This window comes from Oreochromis aureus, linkage group 2 (assembly GCF_013358895.1).
Source record: "Oreochromis aureus strain Israel breed Guangdong linkage group 2, ZZ_aureus, whole genome shotgun sequence".
Lineage (NCBI taxonomy): Eukaryota > Metazoa > Chordata > Actinopteri > Cichliformes > Cichlidae > Oreochromis > Oreochromis aureus.
Genome location: NC_052943.1, coordinates 10,269,882 through 10,291,997, shown reverse-complemented (window position 1 = coordinate 10,291,997; position 22,116 = coordinate 10,269,882). Strand labels below are relative to the sequence as shown.

Below are 22,116 nucleotides of genomic sequence, written 5' to 3'. Positions count from 1 at the left end.
CATGAAAACAACATAATAAAGGGGGAAAACATGTAGCGCATTTTTCATCTGTGAGGGACTTCTGTTTCCAAAATTAATAATGAACTTTTTATGAGCTGGCATTTGTTTTTTTTTCTTTTTGAATCAATTGGAAAACTAATGATTTTTTTTTATAATTTCCCCTTTTAAAATGCCATTCCTGCACATAAAATACACAATAAATGAAATTAAACCAGATGGGAAATCAGTTTATTGAAAATCTACTGATTTTTTTTTGTTTTGTTTTAGATCATTATGAATGAGGAAGTTGACTGTAAAGTTAGTCTTGTTTGAACAATTTGTGGCTTGGCTCTGAGTTTATGAACGTTAAAGGCGACATCAAGCTTTCTTCCGCTGCTCGCTCTTTGGACTGAAAGAGCGAGCAGCTCGGGAGATAAGCTCTGTCTGTCATCGCGTAGATAGTCACATTGACACACTGCTTGTCATCTTCGCTGTTGTGCTCTTGAATGTGTTTATAGCTCCAAGATAAAACTGTCGCCAGATGAAAGAAGTTATGGAAGAAGGTACAAAATAGAGTGAAAGTCTTCAAAAAGTTCCAAGGCAGATTTGGAACCAGGGGACTGAGAAACGGCAGAAACAGGGGACAAGTTGAGTGCGATACAAATAAAAATAGAAATGTGAAGGGTCTAACCTAAGTGGTGACTTGGCTTTAAGAGGTATGATCTGTCCATTGTTGTCACAGATGGACGGTGGATGCTTTCCACCTCTTATTCTTCTGCCTGTCACAGTCAATAGAGGGCCTGCAGTCAGTTTGCTGCTTGTGCTTCCACATTTGGCATCCTTATGCTCCTTACCACCAACAGCAGCAGCATACTGAGACATGGCCCGACACAGAAATGGACAAGGGCCCTGCCTCATACATAGTGCTCATATGAGGATTTGAAACTGTCCGACACAAAGCGGGACCGTGTATCAGTGTAGGATCGCACAGGGATGTTTGATACCCCGTGTTTTTAGTTAGCGTTTCAGCATTCCTCATCTAAAACATCTCAAGAGGTCCCAAGAGTCACTGATGGAGGAACAAAGGTTTTATCTCTGAGAAAACTTTTATCTCTCAAAGAGCGCTCTTAAAAGGGATTCTTGGGACAAGCTTGAGTCATATGGTATTCTTACTGTGAAATACGCTCAGACAAAAGTGATGTTTGGATTGAGCGGTCTCAATGCCATGAATCCATTAAGCAGAATAACTGCCTTGTCTTACCGTTTGATTGAAAGCTCCCTTCTGAAGGGCCATTGAAGATGCGTGTGATGTGTGATAACTGATTTATCTTGACCAAGTGTCTCTGATTTTCTCCCCCCCTCCTCCCACAGGGACCAGCCGGACCCAAGGGAGAAAAGGTATGCTTCAATATGGATTTCAAAAGCCTTTCTAGACAAGTCAATGCACTGTACGAGTGTATTTTGAACATTTATTTATGGGCAGAAGGTGCTCGGACAACCTTGCCGTCGCCCTCCCACGTTTGAGTTTTCGCTGCGTGTCCATCAAAAGAGCCGTAGATTACATTTAGCTTTGCAGGAGCTCATGTGTCTCTGCACATTCTCACGTCAAGGTACTAAGCAGGTTTACAGGCCTTCCGCAAAGCTCGATGATAGCCAGATGTTTTCCCGCTCTGTGAACCTCTGCCCAGCCTAAGATCTTAGCAACCGTAAGAGCTGTAAGTGCTGGCAAGAGGAGCCTCGTCGTGTGGTCGTTTCTCTCCACACTGCTGGTTGGCTCTGTGTATATGTTCGAGACTGCGTTTCAGCAGAATCACGAGGGCAACACAACTGCATTAAAGTGCATCTGTCAGAGCGGGAATCAGCCTGATTAATGAGGCGATTGCATCTGACAGATGAAGCTGAGGTTCGGAAAATTGGCTCGCTTCATGTAATCATGCTAGTAGCCCTGTGATGAGAACATGAACTCCAAAATGTTGATCAGAAATCAGCTGTGTTCAGCATGTGCACTCCGCATTTTGACTTCATTGATATTGTGCTGTCAGATGATTTATGGCCTACCAAATGATTTATACAATAAATGTCAAAACGCTGAGCTGTTTAGGAGACAGATGACCTTTGAACCACTTCCTTCCCATAACCAAATCTTCCATTTTAAGCCTGTCTGTCATCGCTGCTCCACAGTAGCTGAGCTCTTTTGGATAACTGGTCTGCTGCACATATACAGTGCTAATAACTGCTGACAATTGCTATTTTCCTGTTTTTCCTCCAGGGTGACCAAGGAGACATTGGGCCAAGGGTAAGTCGGTGTTTTCTGTATTCATCAGAGAAGGTTAAATATGTTGTTTTTGGCTGTTATATGCACATTTTGGAAACTATGTCCTCACTGCAGCTGACTCTGGAGAAAAGATGCTGTCCTTTATATTTTTTTTTCTCTGTGTAATTTAAAAATGACCTTCCATTTAAACCTTACTTCCAGTTTTTGTTCTCCTTTTATTTTGAGTTTTTGTCTGTTAGTGTTCTTAAACATTCACCCTTTTTAAAGGTCATAAGCCGCACTTTCCTTTCGACTGAAACAAAGAACATACGGTACCGTGCAAAAGTCTGGAGCCAACCCTCATTTTTATCATATTTCGCTTCCAAGGAGCCAGACTGTCTTCTCATTTTTAAAGTGGTCTTGAGCAATAGTTCTCAAGGCTTTATAAAGATCTTTCAAAGTTTTTATTTGGACATTGGCTGCCTTTTCATTCATTTTTCAGTCCAGATGTTGTTTGTTTGTCAAGCCACTTAACACTGGACCGAGAACCAGTTTTAGATTGTGTCTTTAGGCAATTTGTTATTAGCCGCCTGTCGCAAAACACATCATTTGTTCACATTTCTTTAGTCGAATCGATGAAGACTGCCAAAGAAAACACAGTTTGACAGGTATAAAATATCATTTTTGCCACAATGAGGTGATTCCTACAGAAATAACGGGTAACTTGAGGCTTTTACACAGTGCTGTTGAAGTTAAAGAGAAAAACAGAAACTTGACATTTTAGAAATTTGGCTATTGCATGTGAAGCAAGGCTTTAATGTGTTATTAAGTCAGTAAATAGAAATTCTGTTAAGTAGAGCCAGAGTTACAGTTTTCCCCATGCAGAGCTGTCTTTATGCTAACTGCCTGCTGTCTGAGATGAGTGGTAACGATCCTTATATATGATTTTTCGTAAGACAGAATCACCAGTTTTAAAAGCTATGCTTGAAATTAGCTTAATGTATTTTACCTTTATTATAACTGTAGAGCTTCCTCAGCTGGTTTCTAGTCTGCTATCACAAACTGAAAATCAAATGTCAGGGAGACTGAAACGTTTCTTCTCCGAAGTGTTTATGTCATCTGAAAACCACTAAACGGTTTATTTGTTATCACAATGTGGGAAAAATCTGGATAAATAAGGATAAAAGTCTCGGTCTGTCTATAAAACGCATACACAAAGTATTTTAATAATCCAAAAGCAAACGTGTGTTTACCCCAGTGTGGCTTCCCCACACACAACTGCACTGACAGCACACGAGGTTTGAGTCTCCCATCTCCAAAGCCAGACATGAGAAATGACGTTATTAGCAAACATTAAACCTTCACCATGTTACCTCAGTGGTCGGGGCGGTGTGCCAAAGCTGCCGTCTCTTACCCAAGCTAAGCTACTTTTTTTTAACATTACAGAGAAACCTCACCCTGCATCTGGTCTATGTTGTCAGTGCTGCCTTTTCATCTGATATCATTCCTCCCTCCATGAGAGCTCCCATTTCATTTAGTGTGGTTTGAAAATAAAACCTCTGTTCTTTACATGGTAAACAGTTTCAAATCTTTAAAGAGGTCACATACCCATGAATGGTTTTTTTTAGAGCGCTTAGATCAGAATGCCACATAAAGCCGCTTCTTCACATGAATTTTAAAGTGGGGATGAACATGAAAACATGTTACGAGCATGTTTCTAATGGTGCTAAAATCTTCTCATAGCCATTAATTTTTGTGTTTATTACCACCAATATCCTTTGATCTGTCCATCCATCCATTTTCAACTGCTTATCCCGGGTCGGGTAGTGCAGGCAGCAGTCTAAGCAGAGAAACCCGGACTTGTCTCACCTTTGCCACCTCTCCCAGCTCATCCTGGGGACGCAGAGTCATTCCCAAGTCAGCTTAGAGATATAATCTTGATGGATCAGTAGATGGATTGTAGATTAGAAATGTGGAAGTACATCTCCTATGACTTGAACCCCAGTAATGGAATCACAGAAGAGTCTAAGGTTATTGGAATTAAACTGGCTATTGTTTTATAGCAAAACCTAAATGGAGAGTAAATGTGATGTGGCTACTCAATGGAACAGTATTTATGATGCGGTTCAAAAAATTACAGAAATTCCTATCAAGGCGTAAGGCATTTGATTTCCCCACCTATCCTTTCAGATAGTTTGTGCAAGAATTAAATCTCTTTTGGCATTTTGCATTACATAGTTATTCCAAATGATAAATATTGCACTTGGCCCAGGCCTCTGCAGCTTTGATGTTCCTGGATAAATCTGCAGCCCCAAAAACCTCAAGCTTGGTTCAAATCAAACCCAACAGCTCCTAAAGCTACTGTAGATGTGGATGAGGTTTGGCTCCCTCATATAGGTTGTCACAGATACGGCTGTAGATGGGTTAGAAAACAAAAATCTCTTGCTTGCTCAGTACTATTTTTAACAGTCTGATTGTCTTCAGGTCATTACATATGCTCATTTATCACCTTACTGTGATTTCAAAACTGTATTCACAGGTTCAGCTCTGACCTTTACGGGCAGATAAGCGTATATGGAAAAAAAAGAAAGCAACCACGAATCTCCGTCAATGTGCCGCTTCCTGTCAGTCCATCATTTTTAGTGCCTCTTCCAGGCTGATTCTGGTCTCAGACCAGGATGTCAAAACAGGATAACAGGGTTATTAAAATAAAATGTTAAAGAACCACCAAAATCATGTGAGGAAAAAGGTCATGTATAGTGTTGCGTCTTTCTCCAAAGCAACTTTTTGTTGAGCGGAGTAAAGCTGGTAGCTATTTTTCCCAAGCCTCCATACTGTCAAATCCATACGGAGGACATTGTCACTGCATGTTTAGGTTCATCTGGGGGCTGTATTGAAAGACAAGCTCTGATGAGAGTTTGATCCCCTGCCAAATCCTGCCTTTGCCTCCCTGAGAGCATCTGCAAACAGGCCATAGTGAGACGGGCCTCCAGGGTTGAATAGCCATTTGTCTTAGTATCAGCCTTAAGTCTGATGAGAACAATGTAAAGGGGAAACCCACCATGAAACAGTCTATTCTCTTATGCAGTGTTTAAGGAGCATATGCATAAGTGGTCTTCATGGTGGGAACGGTGTGAATGAGCGACTGTGACAGTGGGCAGAGAGGGGTGCACAGGCCCAGAGAGGAGGAGGTGGAGTCTGCGGTGGTGCAAAAACCTCAGCCATCCAGCCCTCACCAGAGCCTGTTAGCAGAAACTTCTCTAGCAGACTAGCAGCTCTCCTTCTTCCCCTGTCACTCTCCCACCCCCCTCTCTTAGATCTTCTCCCCATCCTTCCTTCCCTCCCTTGTGTTTTTGAGGGAGCTGAACCAAAGAAGCGGCACAGTGCTCCAGGCTCTGTGGCAGCAGAAAAACTCTGCTCCTTTCAGCCTGACAGACAATCAACACATTTACTGTGTAGACTGGAAAGAGCCAAACCACCACTGTTTTGTTTGGTCACAGTGGAAATGATGGGAAGGCACTAAATGTTGTGCACACACACACACACACACACACACACACACACTACTCCAAAATCATTTTTCAAGGGTCAAAATCCACAGCTATTGGGCCTTACTTGCAGATTTTACGGATGTCTGTCTCACGATTTGCCGATGATGCATTTTATTTGCACCTGATGGGTTTTTAACTGCATATATAATTTGATTTGAAACAGCTGCAAACATGACTGTAATGCTGCGCTATCTTGTTCACCTTTTCCTCTTCTCTTCAGGGTCCTCCTATGTACGGCACACATGCAAGCCTGCACAGTAATCAGATTCTCACTGTTAAGGTTTGTGCCTCCTAGAGAACTGCTGTCGGACTGCTGAGCTACCGCTATCCCTGCAGACAGAGGAGCAAAACACCTCTCTTGCAGTTTTTCCCTCCTTTCTTTGTGCTTAGAGCTTAAGAGGCTGTTGAACTCTTATCTGTTTTTCCTGCAGCATTTGTTTTCATGAACTCTGGACTCACGGTTAACAGCGGACCTCTGATTTCCAACTTATGTAACTGACGCTCTTCTCGCGCTCATTTTAATCCACTCCATGTCCTCTTCTCTCTTTTTTCTGTATCCCCTCTCTTTCTTTTCTTTTCATCACTGGTGCACCCCTTTGCATCGTAGATGGTTTTCCCCAGAACTGACCACGGCTTTCTCTCTCGAGAGCCGACCAACAGCTTTCAGAGACTCTTTCTGAAGGTAGACCACAACTAAAAGGCATGTGTGCTTTTTCTTTTGTTTCCTTAACACTTTAACCCGCTTTTCCTTGTCGTGTTCTGACTAGCGTCCTCCCTTCTTTCCCACTTTTTCCACATTCTTCAGTCATGTTGCATGAAATTGATCTCGTGTTTCTTGTGTTTTGGTCAACTAAAAATTTATTGCTATGAATGATTAATTAAAAGTGTTTTTATTCAGAGCTCCAAAGCGTTTTGAAATGTAGGAAAACATCTTTGGAAGATGAGCCACCCACACTGTAGAAATGTGCGGTTCTCGTTAATCTTACTCCTCAGTCTCGAAAACATCACTTCATCACTTTGGTTCAAGCTCGAGCCAAACAGGGACATAATAATTATCAGTGCATAGAACTGAGGTTCTAGTCTGCTTTAAGGCACTGGTTATATCATTTTCATGAAAGTGTTTTTGACAAAGCAAACCATAATACATCACATGTCTGTAGGGATGGGAGAATAGCATCAAAGTGGAGACAAAACTGGTGTCTGTTTTAGCCTAAATAGGCAGTGGGATGGTGGTAATTTTCAGTAAAAAAAAGATGGCATGCAGTATAAATCCAGTGATCAGATTTATTTTTCACGTACAAATGAAGTTGTTTTGCCAGCATGGATTTGTTTGAAATGTCAGTCTAACTCACCAGATAAAAACTCTTCTTATTGGCCAGTTCCTCCTGCTGTTGTCCTTTATTACCAGTGCCCTGGTACAAAACCACACTAACTAACAAGCTGCATGCCAGTAATTGCAAGTTAAGTTTGAGGGATTTCTGCTCATAACACAAAGCATATTTAAAGCTTTTCTTAATAAATGTGTTTGTGAGATCCGTGGCTTACAGTGACCCACAGATAATTATCACCCAACTCTGCAGTTTCCCTCAGCTCTACAGAACTTTGGAGAGTCTTTTATCTCCCCGTTTCTTACTTTCACTCTCTGTTCTCTCACTGCTCTTTCCTGGCAGTCGTTGCGTCAAAATGAGAAAGAAAATGTAGGCCCCCGCGATTCCTTTCAAGCACCAAACAGCAAACAGTGTTCTCAACTAGCTGTTAAACATATGTGGAGCATTTAGCAGATAAAGAACCAAATATTTTTCTCACGAAACTCGACTGGGTCTAAAGCACGAGGGAATTTTGTAGTCATGTTTATCAGGTGAAAAGAAAGGCAGCTGTAAATAAATGTTGGGCAAATAAATAAACAGAATAAGGATTATACACCTTGACTGCCCACACAGACAGCTGCAGAAGCTGAGGGGTAGTTCTTTGTTTGCCGTATAACCTTAACAGGTCACTGGCATGTCAGTGTTTGCTACTGTTGCTAAAAACAAATCAGTTAATGGGGGCGTTTAAGGAGTTTTAGCTTAATATATTATGTAATTATGTGTACTTAAAAATGTATTTATTACAAGTTTGTAGTTGGTAGTTTATTTTTGCTTTTTTTTTTTTTCTTTTTGTTTTTTATCAGGGTGATCAGGGTCAGGCTGGACCCGCTGGTCCTCCCGGTCCTCCAGGTCCTCCAGGTCCCCGTGGCCCCCCTGGGAACACTGGAAAAGATGGACCTCGTGGTCTTCCCGGAGAGCCAGTAAGAGAATCTCTTTATCTCTACCCCTCTTCTTGAACTAGCCCTCGTTTCTTTACATTTGGCTTCTAAGGAGCCAGACTTGTATTTTTCAATTAACAAGGTGATTTTTAAAGAGCTCTTAGCTAAAAACTTGGCATATCCCAGCATGGTGTGCAGTGTGTTCTTAAAAATTTTGAGGCAAAAGAAAGGCAAAAGAAGAAGTGACAGGCCTAAAACAGTATCTAAAAGAAATAGAAAAAATCCAGCAAACCTGGCACAGGACCTGAGAGACGCATCTAGCCATTCACTGAAGACTCATCAGAAATGGTCTCAGTGGAATGGTGGCTGTCAGTAAGCCATTCTTAAGAAAGAAAAACAGTTAAGAAAGGCTGAGGTAAATTATACAAGAACTTCATTGAAAATAAGTGGCAACATGTCGTATAGAGTGATGAGTCCAAATTTGGCATTTTTGGTTCATGTCATCGTCAGTATGTAAGGTCAGCAGAGAGGAACAACAGTGAGTGTCTACAGTCATCTGTAAAACACAGCGGAGCTGCAATTAAGCCAGTGGTGTTGAGGATTTCATCAAAACTGATGGTGTTATAAACAACACAAAGTACAGTCAGATTTTGATCCTCCATGCAATAAAAAACCTGAAAAGCTTCTGACTGGCAATGGCTTCATTTTTCAGCATGACAAAGATTCCAAACACACTGCAAATGCAGTAAAAGCATACCTGGATAGAAAAACAAACAGTGGAACACTATCAGTCATGGATTGGCCTCCTCAGAGCCCAGACCTCAGCAGTATCGAAGCAGTGTAGGCTCATCTTGACAGAGAACAGAACAAAAGTTCTTCAAGAAGCCTGGAGAACTATTCCTGAAGACTGCTTAAAGAAATGACAAGAAATCTGCCTAAAAGAGTTCAGGCTGTGTGAAGAATAAAGGTGGTGATACCAAATATTGACTTTCAGGCTTGTATTTAAGTCAGTATTTCCATGTGTTTGCTGAAGTTTCAATAAATCACTGCACGTATTTCCCATTTTCCTTGTAAAATATGAAGAAATGATGGGTGACTCAAGACTTTTGCACAGTACTGTACAACAGCCAAATCCACACTGACTCAACAAAACAATGCCCTCCCACCCCCACTGTAGCTCTCCTCTTACTCCATCCCTTCTGGCTGTCAAACTAAGGTTACACCACAAGCAGCGCAGCCACTTAGAACACCTCAGTCATCAGCGGCTTTGTTACTCCCATCATACTCTTTAACCACAACACTGTGACAGATTGCAAACTGCGTAGCTCCAACCTGTAAATGTGGAATCCTATACATGTATTTAAGGGGTAAGGGTGTACACAGCAAATGGCAATGAACCCCTATTCTCATTTTTCTGGGATTTGCCAGCATGCTGTGGCTTACCTAAAGAAGTCCCAGAATAGCAAGTCTACTCCTGGCCTCATCTGTTTTGTGTAAGTTAGCGGCCACAAAGTTCTCCAACACCCCCCCCTTTCCAAATCCACATTCTCCCACCCTCCTACCACAACTGTGTTGCTGTGCACGCTGAAACTGATATGGCACTGCGGTGAGTTCATGGGCAGTTTGCCGGTCTCACCAAACAATAGTACGCTCCTCGCCTGTGGCCGTTTTCGTTTCTTAAAATTAACTTTTTGCTTCCCAGGGTTTAGTTCAGATGCAGCAAAACTTGCAGCTGTGGTTATTGAATTGAAGAGAAGGAGACTATGAAGGTAATTTTTGTTTATTCAAGTGTAGGAATGAATGCGCTGTTACCCTCAACTGGCACAAGAGGACAGCAAGGGATTCAAGTGAAAAATGTTGGTTTCGGTGTGGGTCACTTGAGAACTGCTGAACCAACATCAGGGAAAGCCAGCGCAGCTCAGAAAATGACAAAAAACAGACGGGTCGAAGAGAAAAGGGGGCCCATCCTGTAACCTAGTCGATTGCAAATGTGCTCTTCAAGTTGATTAAAGGAGTTGCAAAACCCCAAAACAGCAAAACAAAGCACAGAGACTTGCAGAGAGCCACTCCATGTTGTGGGCAGATGTCTGAGCGGGCCGAGCGGGAGAAAGTGAGCGAGACTGCCAGCCCTGGTGTCCTCAAACCTCCATCGTTTTTTATCTGTTATATAGAATGAAATGTCTGATGCTATTGGGTAGCTCTGTCACCTTAAAGTAAGAAGGGTACTGGGTTTTAACCTTCCAATCAGCAGGGTCTACATGTTCTGCCTGCATGGCTTCCCACAGGTTAATTGTCAAGTTAATTGGCAGTTGGTCGGTTCGGGTGGATTGATGAATGTACGGATGGATAGATGTTGTTGAGGAAATATGATGAGAAAGAAAGAGCAGTGCCAAAAAGATGAATGTAAAACAGATCCAGAAAACAGTAGGAAGGATCGCGATGACACTTTTTCACGCTGGCCAGCTGGAGAATATCTAATCAGCTTCTGCATATTACTGAATGGAAGGCTAACAACCTTCAATTTATATCATGCATTTATTAGGGTGCACTGGCCGATCAAGTAAACACGACTACTTGATAGTAGTGCGTGTATCTGTGTGTGAGGAAGCAATGGAGAAGGAGGATCTTGCACAAGAGCCCTCTAAGCTGTCTCCGCCATGAATGACTTCATAGCAGATGTTTAGCTGCTTCCACCTGGCTCTCACAGACAGTCGCTAAAAAAGATCTTTTTTGCTAAATAAAAAATGTGTCAGATCATTGATGGTCAGAAGTTTGTGCTCACTGGCTTAACACTCATCAAACACAGGCTTCAGTTTGAAGGCTTCAAATTCAAATCCAACTGCAAACAGAACAAAACTTGTTTAGTCTTCTTTTGTATGAATGGGCGTCAAAGCAAAGAAAGAAAACTCTCTTAATGCATTCTTAAGAGGCCTTTTGCAAGTCTCTTGAACCCTTTTTGGGGAGGTCGACGCACCATAAGATTGATCTTCACTGCTGACACGGGAACACCACTGTCCAACAAGTTAGACCGAGGTTGGGTTTATATCTGGCTGTTGGAAAGGCCAAAAGAGCATAATTTTCAGAATTTTCCTGCTTATCCATGCATTAGGTAACCAGTTGTGGCCTGTATTGAAGCATCTGTCTTTGTTATTTTTCTCTGCTCATCATTCATCCATTTCCTGTAATTATTCTCTAAACAGTCCAGCTCGTGCTGAAGGAGCTGAAGTCCACACACTGCCTTGTATGCCTTATTGAAAAGTGACATCTAGTGGCCAAAAAGGTTCATGTTCCTGAAGTAGATTCACCTCATTAAATGTCTCCTCTGTCCTTTCAGGGTTTTCCTGGTCGCGATGGAGCTGAGGTGAGCAGAGGTCACACTAAGCTTAAAGAGTTTGTTTCACATTTTGTTTGGTTTACAGCTGAAGCAATTTGGCTTTTTCTATTTGAGTCTTTTTAGTCGGAATAATTTGACTTTCTCTGAAAATTAATAATTAATTTTTAAAATATATTTCCACCTCAGGGGCCACAGGGACTGCCTGGGAAGCCGGTAAGACTGCTAACAAACTACTGATCTTAACTGAAATGTTGCCATCAAAGGGCTCAGAAGCTGTTTTAATGTAGCCAGACATTTAGCTCTCTCTGCATTTAATGGCTGTTTTGAATTGCTAGGGAGAAAATGGGCAGCCTGGTTATCCAGGACAACAGGGTCCCCCGGGGGAAAAGGTAAAGCCAAGCTTCACTCTAACACTCTCATGTCTCTGACGTGGATGATTTTAAATATGTTTCTCACCTTTAATATGCATTTAAACAGGGCGAGCCTGGGACTGCAGAAAAAGGAGAGCGAGGCATGGATGGACTTCCAGGATTAAAGGTAAGAAACATATCTGAAATTGTTTTTTAAATAATAATGATCAATAATAATGCTAACAATTATGCTACGAACAAGTTTTACCATAACATGGTGTTCATGGTGCAAACAGGGTGACAGAGGAGAGCAAGGACTACAGGGACCCATGGTATGTTATATGTTATGCTTAAGGGCCAACCCTGTCCTTCTGTTATTATGCTGAGCCATCTATGCATCTCTACATTTATATAAAATATTCCTACATTATTATTTTTTCTGCCTCAGGGTTTTCCTGGTGAGAAGGGCACCCCGGGCGCTTCAGACATCATCGACTTCAATGGGAAGCTTCTAGATGCTTTGCAGGTGAGTCATATTCAAGTGTCGGTGTCAGCGACACCCGATTCATTCAGCCACTTATGACTGAATTCCACATTAGGATTGAGGCAGAGCTTTTAAAAAAAAAAAGTAAATAACACCAGAGCTGGCAGTGTGGTAAAAAGAAACCAAAAACTGAACATGTCGCCATTTCTCTTCGACAGGCCATCAACACCATCAGTGTTTCGGTAATCTGCTGCTGCTGTTGCTGCATGTTTTTGGCGGTGTGACCAGTAACTAACACCAATGCACAGATTTGCATCTAAGCATCTCTTGTGTATTTACTGCATCACCCGCTTTCTCTTGCTAATAGGTTTTGTTTGTTTGTAGATGCCCTCAACAAAGAGCGTTGGACTTCATATGTATTGGATGTCACTCTAGGGCCCACATCTAAAGAGCATTACTGAGTGTCCCAGTTTTCCAGAGTCTCTTGTGTATTTGTTTGAGACATTAAAAAAAGCACAGCCCTTACAAATAAAGCACAGCTGTGCTATCAGATGACACGCAGCCTAAAGAGCTTTGATTAATTATGCAGAAAAACAAAAGCCTTCTGTGTTTTTATGGCATGTATGTGTAAAGTATGTGTTTGAAACCTACTACAGGGCAGCATGGTGTGTTTTACTTTGTGCTAGCACATAGAGAAGGGAGCGCCTCACTGTCAACACAGTTTCACATCACTCTCTTCAGACACGAGGTTCTTTGATCCCACTGTACACCGCAGTACATGCTACTGGCACATGGCTCTCTGAGAAGTGGAGCATGCATTTGATTTAAAACAATTATGAACCAGGTCCCCCTCGAGCTGAGCTCCTGCATGCAACAATCAATTCAAGCAATAATAGAATGTTGCAAAGGGATTGGTGAAAGCATGGACCCGAGATTTTATCGGGAGCTCTTTGCCATTGCGGATTAGTTGGCACAAATTCACACGCAGGGCTCCATGGAGCAGGTAGCGCTCACTGGCCACCCACCTTGTGAGTTGATCGCTTGTTTGTGTGAAAAGCAGTGTTTCATGTGCTTGTTGTGAAATGTTAGGTGATGATGAATTTGGTTTAAAACAATGCTAAGATGGGTTGTTTTTCACTGTCAGTCATTTTGCAGATGAATAGCATTCACCTTCCAGTGATGGAGTGTCTGGGATCAAATAGTTGCTTGTAAACATCAGTTTCCATGGCTTTAAAAGCGGAGAACGAACAACAAGTTAGAAACTGGAAAATGAATCGTACACCTCTGGGAGGCGACGTGGGGTTTTTTTCCTTTTTATTGCTTCAAGATGACCGGAGCCTTTACAAGGAGGAATAACAAGTGTAGCATTGTGAATATAAAGACTAAGTGGAGTGATTTACAAGAGCTATCACTCACAGCAGAACGGCGGAGCTGCATGGGAAGAATATGGCCTATTACATATATGCACGCCATTCTTCATTCATCATTAGGGTTGCATAAAGTCACATGAATGTTTTCTCCAGCAGTCCCATCATTCAGACAATCACAGAGAGCCGTGCCAGGCTATTGTGTAGCACAGACCACATTCAGAGCTCTTTTACAATCTCTGTGAGATAAAAATTGCTTCAATTTGGTTGTGATCAGCAAAAAGGAATGAAGGAAGGTTTTGGACTTGTTTACTGTCAGGCCCACATTGTGAATTATAGCGTTTTGTGTTCACGATTTGGCCCTTTTATAATGAGTTACCAGTCTCACTGTGATAAACAGTGTGAGAGTGAGCGGATAAAAAATGCAGAAGATGTCTAAGGGGCTGTCTGAAAATTGCAGCTCTAATTAAAGCTGTTATAGTGTCATATTTTTATATGATACATATGACTATTTGTAAGAGAAAGACCTCCTTAGCTCCCCACAACTTTATAGCTGCTTTCAGGTCTTGGTTTGATCTGTTTGAGTTTGGTCTCACAGCTCACACGAGCAATTTTATCCACCAAGAGAGGCAGCTGTTGTTAGCACGCCAGCCCGGCAGCAAGTGACACACAAAGTCGGTGACTAGCTTTAATGAGCTAAACCAGAAAATCGGTTGCTGCTAGGTTAATTTAGTCTAACACTGGTCACGCAACAAAGCTTTGTGCTCATTTCTTTTATTCTGCCTGTTTTTCTCCAGGGCCCACCTGGACCACCAGGACCTCCAGGACCTCCAGGGGAAAAGGTAAGCCATACAGCTGCGATTGGCTGATATTTATTGTTTGATAAATACCCAAAATATGCCAAGCCTGATTTTGTAGACAAAGTCAGATATATTAGTCCGAGTGAATCTTCCCTCTTTTTGTTCTGCATCAGGGTGAGCTCGGGTTACCTGGACCAGCAGGAGTTGACGGGGAGAAGGTAAAGCGACAAAGAGAGTATATTACACCCAGGCGCATGCTCCTTTCTTTTTTCACTACTTCATATAGCAGTCAGTGGGACGTTTAGCATCATGTGCCTTATTAATCTCTTCTTCATCTCCAGGGACCCAAAGGTGACATGGGTGAGGCAGGACCTCCCGGCATGAGAGGAGAGAAAGGAGAGATGGGTCTCTCTGGGCCTACTGTAAGTAGCGACAGTGACTCTATTTCACTAATAACACAATGGTGACAACTTTAAAAACAGCTGAAAGTTAATCCTGCTCTTTGTGGCTCAGGGTATGGATGGACAGAAAGGAGAAAAAGGCGACTGCAGACTAGATGACAACTTGGTTAGTATGAGTATGAAATACATGAATACTCTGAAGTTCATTACAGATTGCTGCCACTCCAAACAGTCAGTTTAAATTGTTATTTATTTGTCATTTGCATGTTTTGAACCATCTGCTTCATTGCTTTAAAGATCTGAATAATGTTCACACTCATTGATGTAGATTTTACTCTAGTTGTAAGTTCTTCCCAATTGATTTTCATTTTGGAAATGAGTGAGAATAATAAGCTAAAGAAGTAAACACATTAAACAGTCTGAAATTCTCTGGTTACTTTGAGGAACGGCTATACAAAGTTTTGAATTTAGCTGAGAAACTAAACAGTTGTGGCTCTCGACCACTTTTTTTGACTTAATTTATATGCTTCTCCTCTTGTTTCCACTTTTTCATCGGTGCTAAAGGTTCAGATGATTTCCCAGCCAGGCCCACCTGGCCCACCAGGCCCACCGGGAGTACCTGGGCACCCTGGATCCATGGTGAGTACCTGCAGCATAACTTTATATCATTTTCAGATAAAAACAAGTCCAGTCAGGTCTGTAGTTTGCAAAGACTCACATCACACAATGTCTTACAGGGGCTGCATGGAATGCCTGGTCCTAAGGTAAGCTCATTTATCTGTATGTGATGGAGGCTGATGGCAGCTGTATGATGCGTTGTCTGGTACTCAGTGGGACTTTTTTGTAATGCAGGGTGAACCAGGAGTGGGGATAAAGGGAGAGAAGGGAGACAGTGGACCTCCTGGATCCAGAGTAAGTGATAATGGGCTTTATTATTATTCTAACACCTGTAAAATACATTTTGGTCATGGCTCAAGAACTGGACATGATGCAGTGATGAATGTCTGCTTTTACTGCAGGGATCAGATGGCCTCCAAGGTCCACCTGGGTCTCCAGGCTTAGTGGGCCTTCCTGGTGCCAAGGGAGAAAAAGTAAGGACCCAACAACCTCCATAAAAGTGTTTAATAGATCTGTTGTTCATTCTGCAGGTTTATTCATTATTTTAAAAAAATTTCTCAATGTCTGTTTGTAGGGAAGACCAGGAGAGCCTGGACTAGATGTGAGTTTCTTACTAAGAATATACACATTGACATTTTTTTTCATAGTATCTTCAGTTTAAATAAAGTCTAACATATATTGGGTAATAAGTTCCCTCATAGATTGTGGTTTTATATCCAGGGTTTCCCAGGCCTGAGGGGAGAAAAAGGTGATCGAGGCGAAAAAGGAGACAAGGTAAGTCCAAACAGATCCTCAGTTCTCCTCCAGCTTATCGCATCTTCCTCCTTCAGTTTTTTAACATAGCAACAATAATGACTGACTGCTTAAACTATTTCCAGTGTATAATTGGGCTGTGTTCATTAGCTGCATGTGCTAAGTGTATGAATTTGTTTAACTGTTGTCCTCATCACTCCCAGGGTGACAGAGGAACAGTAGGGAAGAGAGGTCTAAAGGGCCAGAAGGGTGAACAAGGTCCTCCGGGTCTGGACCAGCCTTGTCCTGTGGTATGTCTCCTCCACACATGTACACACAAAGACTTTGCAGCAATGCTGATTTACTTACTGCCACTTTACTCTAGCGTTTTAGTTTAAAAACACTTAACATCTATCTTATCTCTGTTTCACCCTTTAACTGCTTTTCTGAACTTGTTCTTCTATGCTTTAAATGTCTAACCGGCTCCTGCTGACAGGGGTGCGATGAGTCTAAAGAGCAGTCTGTGAGGGCAGCGCTTTCTTCCCCTGCAACTCCTCCTCTTCCTCCTTCTGGCCCTGAGGGCCCCTGTCCTCTGGTACAGTATCTTTGCTTCTTTTCCCCACTTCTCTCTGATCACTGCTACTGATGCTGCTATTGACTGTTTAAGCGCTTCTTGTCATTTTGGTCTTTTGGAGGGGGGATCCATTTGGTCCCAACTCTGGAACATATACACTGACATTTACCAACACATTGTTCATGTGGGTCTGGCTTTATAATAATAATAATAAAGAAAGGCTTTCACAGATAATAAACAGCAAAACTGTCTAGGCCAGATCAAGCCAAAAACATAGAGCTTGCTATGAATTTGTGAAATATACACACAATGCCAAGTTCCAGAAATGCAGAATTACTTACTACACTTGATATCAAAGAAGAAAAACAGAAACGGAAAAAGCAGGTGTAATCAAGAAATTAATAGTTTAATCAGTATGAAGGATCGTGCAAAATCAGAGCCACAGACGGACATTTGGTCAATGCTGACAATGAGTCAGCATTGACCAAATGTCAATTTGAGACATGGTACAGTTCTTGCAATATTACTGTAGCTGGTTGCCATAGTTTTGCTTGGAGACTAGTAATAGAAGGAAACATCTAGCATATACACTATGTGGGCAAAACTACTGGGGCACCTACACATTACACCAACAGGAGGTGCTCGGCCATGGAAACCCATGCCAGGAAGCTCCTGGTGCACAGTTTATTTGCTTATGTTAATGCCACAGGTTTGGAGCTCTGCAGTTACTGAGGAAAGTTTTATGTGCTATGCAGCACAGCACTCAGTGACTAACTGTACATGGTTTGTCACTTTCTGGTCAAGTTGCCATAGTTCCTAAATAATTCCACTTTACAATAATACCATTTATAGTTGACGAAGACATTGCATGAACTGACTGCTGCATCCTACTCAGCAAGCTCTTTACAATGACCAAATGTTTCTAAAAGCAGACTGCATGGATAGGTGCATTTTATACACCTGTGGCAATGGGACTGAAAACTCATCAATTCAAAGATAAGGAGGTGTGTCCCAGTACTTCTGTCAAGACAGTGCACCTATCCAAAGCCAAGCTAACTGGACTGCTGACTGTACCTCTTTTTTACAGATTGACCATCGTGTTATCCAAGTATTTCTCCAAATATCTAAATGTTCATTTTAAAAGTGATAATAAAAGTAATGTAGTACTTAGAAATCTGGATTTATTAGAGTAACCTACCTATGTCTTAAAATCAAATCAAGAGTAAAATTAGTTTTTTAATATGACATAACTTGGCTGACCGTGAGGCCACACCAACAGCACAGTCATCAGTTATCACCGACATTAAAATCAGCAGTGTGCAAATTCTTCAGATGCGGGGAAGCATGCATCACTGGACATTTTCAGGCTTTTTTTAACTTCTGTTTTCACCTTACAGGGACGTGACGGGCTACCCATACCGGGCTGCTGGCACAAGGTGAGTGTCAAAATTTCTAACATATTTTTTTAATCATTTTTATTAACTTATGAAATCATTCCCAAATGATTTTGATACAGCAGAGAGTGCTCTGGGGGAATGGCTAACAAAGTCAAAACATATGCTTAGTATTATTCAATTGAATTCATATTTGTTGGCTTATTTGACACAGGAGCATTTTGTAAGTATATTACAGTGTGTGTGCGATTTTGTAATTGCAGAGCATGGATATCTGAATGCAGTGGTTATTTGCTCATTTTAATTCTTCCGCACTAATCGGTCTTTGTTTTTCTTCTTTTGCAGTGATTACTAACCAGCAGCATGGAATCTGTACATATTGATGTGGTATATATTGCAACAGAATACTATGCCAACAACCCCACTCCCTTTTTTCCTTTTTTATAAAATCCTATTATATAATATATTGAGACTTTGAGAACAAGGACATTTTTGGGTCTACAGTATTAAAAAAAATGTTTAAACTCGAGATCCGGTGTTGTTGTTGTGAAAGCAGCCATGCTTTTGAAGAGACTGACGTGACGTGGCCGTGAGACTCTTAGTTTGGAGGACAGTCCAGATGCCAGTGTTGGAGTAGAGGAGTGCCTAACTAACAAAGCCTGCCTTGTTGCCTGATTGTCGTGTGCGCACTCGTCCATTCTCACAGGATGGATGGATGCTTGGACGGATGGACGTTATTTCGTGGCGGATGCAAGAGTGTGTTGTCAGTACTCTCTTGTCCTCTCTCTGTTTTTGTTTTAAAAGGAGGAAATGGCAAGGCAGAAGCTCAAACGCAAGCGTCTCTCTCAGCCCTGAAACGGTGGGGGGCCCGGTTGGAGTAAGGACACGCAGAAATCACAAGGGGCTGATTTGCTTTTTGAAGCAGAGCCGGCCATGTAATGCCCCTGTGTCAAACCGAACTCTCACATCCTCCGACATGGAATCTCTCCAAGAGGACGCAAACACTGCGTTTCCACATTCACCTCAGAGGGAAAGATAAACCTGCTTCTGATGATGTTTTGCAAAGGCTTGAGGTTTTTTGAGAGTCAATGATGTCACTGGCACATAAGGAAGGATTTACTGTGCAGATAGTTTGAACATGTTATGGTGATCTCTTAAATTAATCTTAAGTCAGTAAGTAAGTTTTCACTAATGCATGATCATAACAGTTTTGTATAACATGCTATCAGCTTGTATGACTTGTGGTCCCTCATTGAAACCTCAAAGTGCATTAATTTTTACATACAATAAGCATTTTTAAATGAACAAGCCACTCAGAAATGTTAGTCCACTTTTTTACGGCTTACGTTTATGATGACTTGTGCCGTTTTGTTTTATTTTGGTATATTTTTACCTATCGCCAGTCTCATTTTTGCATTCCTGTGCATTACCATGATTGTGAGATGACTAGGTAGTGAAACTTTAAGGTCAGATTTGAAGGAACCATTAACAGTATTCATAATAAACCAGTGTTTCAGTTGTTTGACAAATGATTGCCAATCTTGATGCATTTTGACTGATTGTTATATTTTAGTCACGGAAAGAAAGGAAAAGATGTTTAATTACTGCTGCCAGTCTTTCCTGGACAACAGTAGAAGTCCTTGCTGCTGACTTAAATGTTTGTTGTTTGTTAGATAGCTTTGAATCAGTCATGGAATGCAGGACTAATGCTCTAAAGAAGAAACCTTTAATCAAACATGCACATAGCAGTTGTTTTGGCGGGTAGTTTCTTTTTCATTCAGCAAGATCTCAGCACAGTGGTTCTAAAGTCTTTGCAGTCAGATGACTTCAGCTAGTTTGTGGTTTTTGTAGTACATTTTCCTCAGACTTACTCATTTATTGGTGCTTAAATACTTTTGTGTACTGTTCAAATAAGACACAGACCCGCACAAATGCACACCTTTTAAAGAACTGTAAAACAAATGGTGAAATGGTAATCTGTGTTGGCTTGGACACTATACACAGGACTGATAATGCATAGGATCAATATATGCAAACATATTCATATTAATGGAAAGTGATGTTGAAGTTGTCTACGCATTGATATTTGTAATAGAGTATTACTATTACTCAGTAATGATCTTTTTGAAAGGCAAAATACATTTTCAGGTTAATCATTTTTGGCAATCTACAGGTTACACTGGTTAGTTGTCTTCATTACTATTAACCCATCACCACAGAGGCTGCTAAACATTTTCAACTAATGCTGTAATACTTCAAATGGATTTTATATTACAACAGTACATTTGTAATGCTGACTTTCTTGTAATTATAAATATCTTGATGTCCTATAACCAGGCTCACGTAATGTGCGAGTATGGTTTAGGCTGCAGATCCAGTAACTAACAAATTTGTTAGACTACCTGTCATTAAAAATCATAAATATTTTAGAAATCTCTTAAAAATGTGTTTAAAAATATAAAAAAAATATATATAATGTTTGTTTATTAGGCAAATACAAACTAAATTCATGTTTTTTGTATCCAAATTTAAGCTGGCACACTGGACTTCTCTAAGAAGTCAGAAATTAATGGAGCATAACGTTAAACCACTAACACTAATTTTTCTGTACAAGGTATGTAAGCATATAACCCTAATCTGGAATCTTAATCCAGAAATACTTACTTTTTATTACTGTTTTTTTCTGTTTTGGGTAAAACTGTAAATTGGAAAATTCATGGACAACAACAGTAATTATATTTTAGTATTAAAAATATTATTTACATAAGGTAGTTTTATATACTGGTGGATTAACCGGTACAGAAGCATAAGAAAATGATTTTGGTAATGACCAATACTGTTAATTTAGGGCAGCTGTGACATAGACCTGACACCAGGTGGTAGTCTAATAAATTTGTTAAGCTTTCTTCCAACAGAATATTTCCTGTTTAAGCCTCAGATAAGAAGCTGTAACAAACCTCATACCGCCTTTTGTTTATTATCATTTTGCATGAAGTCTTTTACATTGTACCTGCAAAGTTGCGTCACTTAAAACATACAAAACAATTTCTGTATCAGTAGAAAACTATACTTAGTTCAGGTTTTGAAAGATTAGTCCACCAAATGTTAACTTAAATAACACATACTCAAAAAACTAAAAGAAAAGGCATTGCATTAAGCTAAAACGAACTTTCTTTGGGATTCATGATCAAATGTGTGTTGAGGTTGCAGTTATGTAGAATGGTTTAATATGCAGGTTTAGGTTTTGTTTCATTGGGAAAGCTGGTAGTTATCTGCCACATTACATATGTGTGTTTATTTCTTTTGCAGATTCTATCAGTGTCTTTTTTTATGGCTAAATGAGTAAATGGCACCATGTCTGGATAGAGTTTGTTTTAGCAACTCTTTTACCACAGTGTTAGCTTAACTTTGTGAGAATGTTTTTGTTTGCTCTTTTTTTTTGGTTGGGTATTTGGTTGTAAAAGATTTAAGCTATTTTTTTAATTGTCTAAAATGTATAACATAAAATCTGGTAAACTAAACATGTAGAAGGAAATAAACCCTCTAGTTCTATGGTTGCTTGTCATTAAATCATATCCATGTTATATTGTTCTGGTTCATTCATTTTACATTAAAACTAAGAGGTGCAACCAAATTTGTGCCATACTTCATGCACTGAATTTAGAATCCTTCTAGTCATTTCTAAGTCCTGAATGATCAGGTCAGGTTAAGATTAGCAGTAAAACTTTCCTTTTTAAAAAGAAAATCATATACTTAGAGATGGATCGAGTGACCTTGACTCATCCCTTAATTATGTTACTATGGCAGGGGTTCCCATGATGCACTGAGCATCTATTCGCCATTCTCTATGCATCACATGTCACCACTGCATGTCATTGAATTAAATTGTGCTCTCTTCTATAGTTTGTTTTCTCCCTCCCTGTGCCTGTTTCTGTCAGAAGTTTCTTCCTGTTAAAAGGGAGTTCTTCCCTCCTGCAGTCACCAAATGCTTCCTCATAGGGGATCTGCTGATCGTTGAGGTTTTGTCTCTAAT

The 22,116-nt window shown here is 40.7% G+C and overlaps 1 protein-coding gene across 3 annotated transcripts in view; it reads left to right on the top strand.

Annotated features, from left to right (window-relative positions):
• Nucleotides 1–21,667, top strand: part of col23a1a (collagen type XXIII alpha 1 chain a) — a 127,265-nt gene extending 105,598 nt beyond the window's left edge. The window contains exons 8-32 of one of the 3 annotated variants that reach the window (XM_039617360.1): nt 1,351–1,377; nt 2,249–2,275; nt 6,005–6,064; nt 7,955–8,071; nt 11,364–11,390; nt 11,550–11,576; nt 11,699–11,752; nt 11,841–11,900; nt 12,010–12,045; nt 12,162–12,239; nt 12,416–12,439; nt 14,362–14,406; nt 14,538–14,582; nt 14,706–14,786; nt 14,878–14,931; nt 15,330–15,404; nt 15,503–15,529; nt 15,618–15,677; nt 15,785–15,856; nt 15,958–15,984; nt 16,104–16,157; nt 16,340–16,426; nt 16,612–16,710; nt 18,087–18,125; nt 18,888–21,667. In XM_039617360.1, the coding sequence (XP_039473294.1) occupies nt 1,351–1,377; nt 2,249–2,275; nt 6,005–6,064; nt 7,955–8,071; nt 11,364–11,390; nt 11,550–11,576; nt 11,699–11,752; nt 11,841–11,900; nt 12,010–12,045; nt 12,162–12,239; nt 12,416–12,439; nt 14,362–14,406; nt 14,538–14,582; nt 14,706–14,786; nt 14,878–14,931; nt 15,330–15,404; nt 15,503–15,529; nt 15,618–15,677; nt 15,785–15,856; nt 15,958–15,984; nt 16,104–16,157; nt 16,340–16,426; nt 16,612–16,710; nt 18,087–18,125; nt 18,888–18,938 (1,353 nt within the window). In that variant the 3' untranslated portion in view covers nt 18,939–21,667. Of the gene's footprint in view, nt 1–1,350; nt 1,378–2,248; nt 2,276–6,004; nt 6,065–6,391; nt 6,467–7,954; nt 8,072–11,363; nt 11,391–11,549; nt 11,577–11,698; nt 11,753–11,840; nt 11,901–12,009; nt 12,046–12,161; nt 12,240–12,415; nt 12,440–14,361; nt 14,407–14,537; nt 14,583–14,705; nt 14,787–14,877; nt 14,932–15,329; nt 15,405–15,502; nt 15,530–15,617; nt 15,678–15,784; nt 15,857–15,957; nt 15,985–16,103; nt 16,158–16,339; nt 16,427–16,611; nt 16,711–18,086; nt 18,126–18,428 lie in introns of all 3 variants that reach the window. The other 2 variants (XM_039617363.1, XM_039617367.1) reach the window with 2 other exon arrangements.
• The last annotated feature ends 449 nt before the right edge of the window (nt 21,668–22,116 follow it).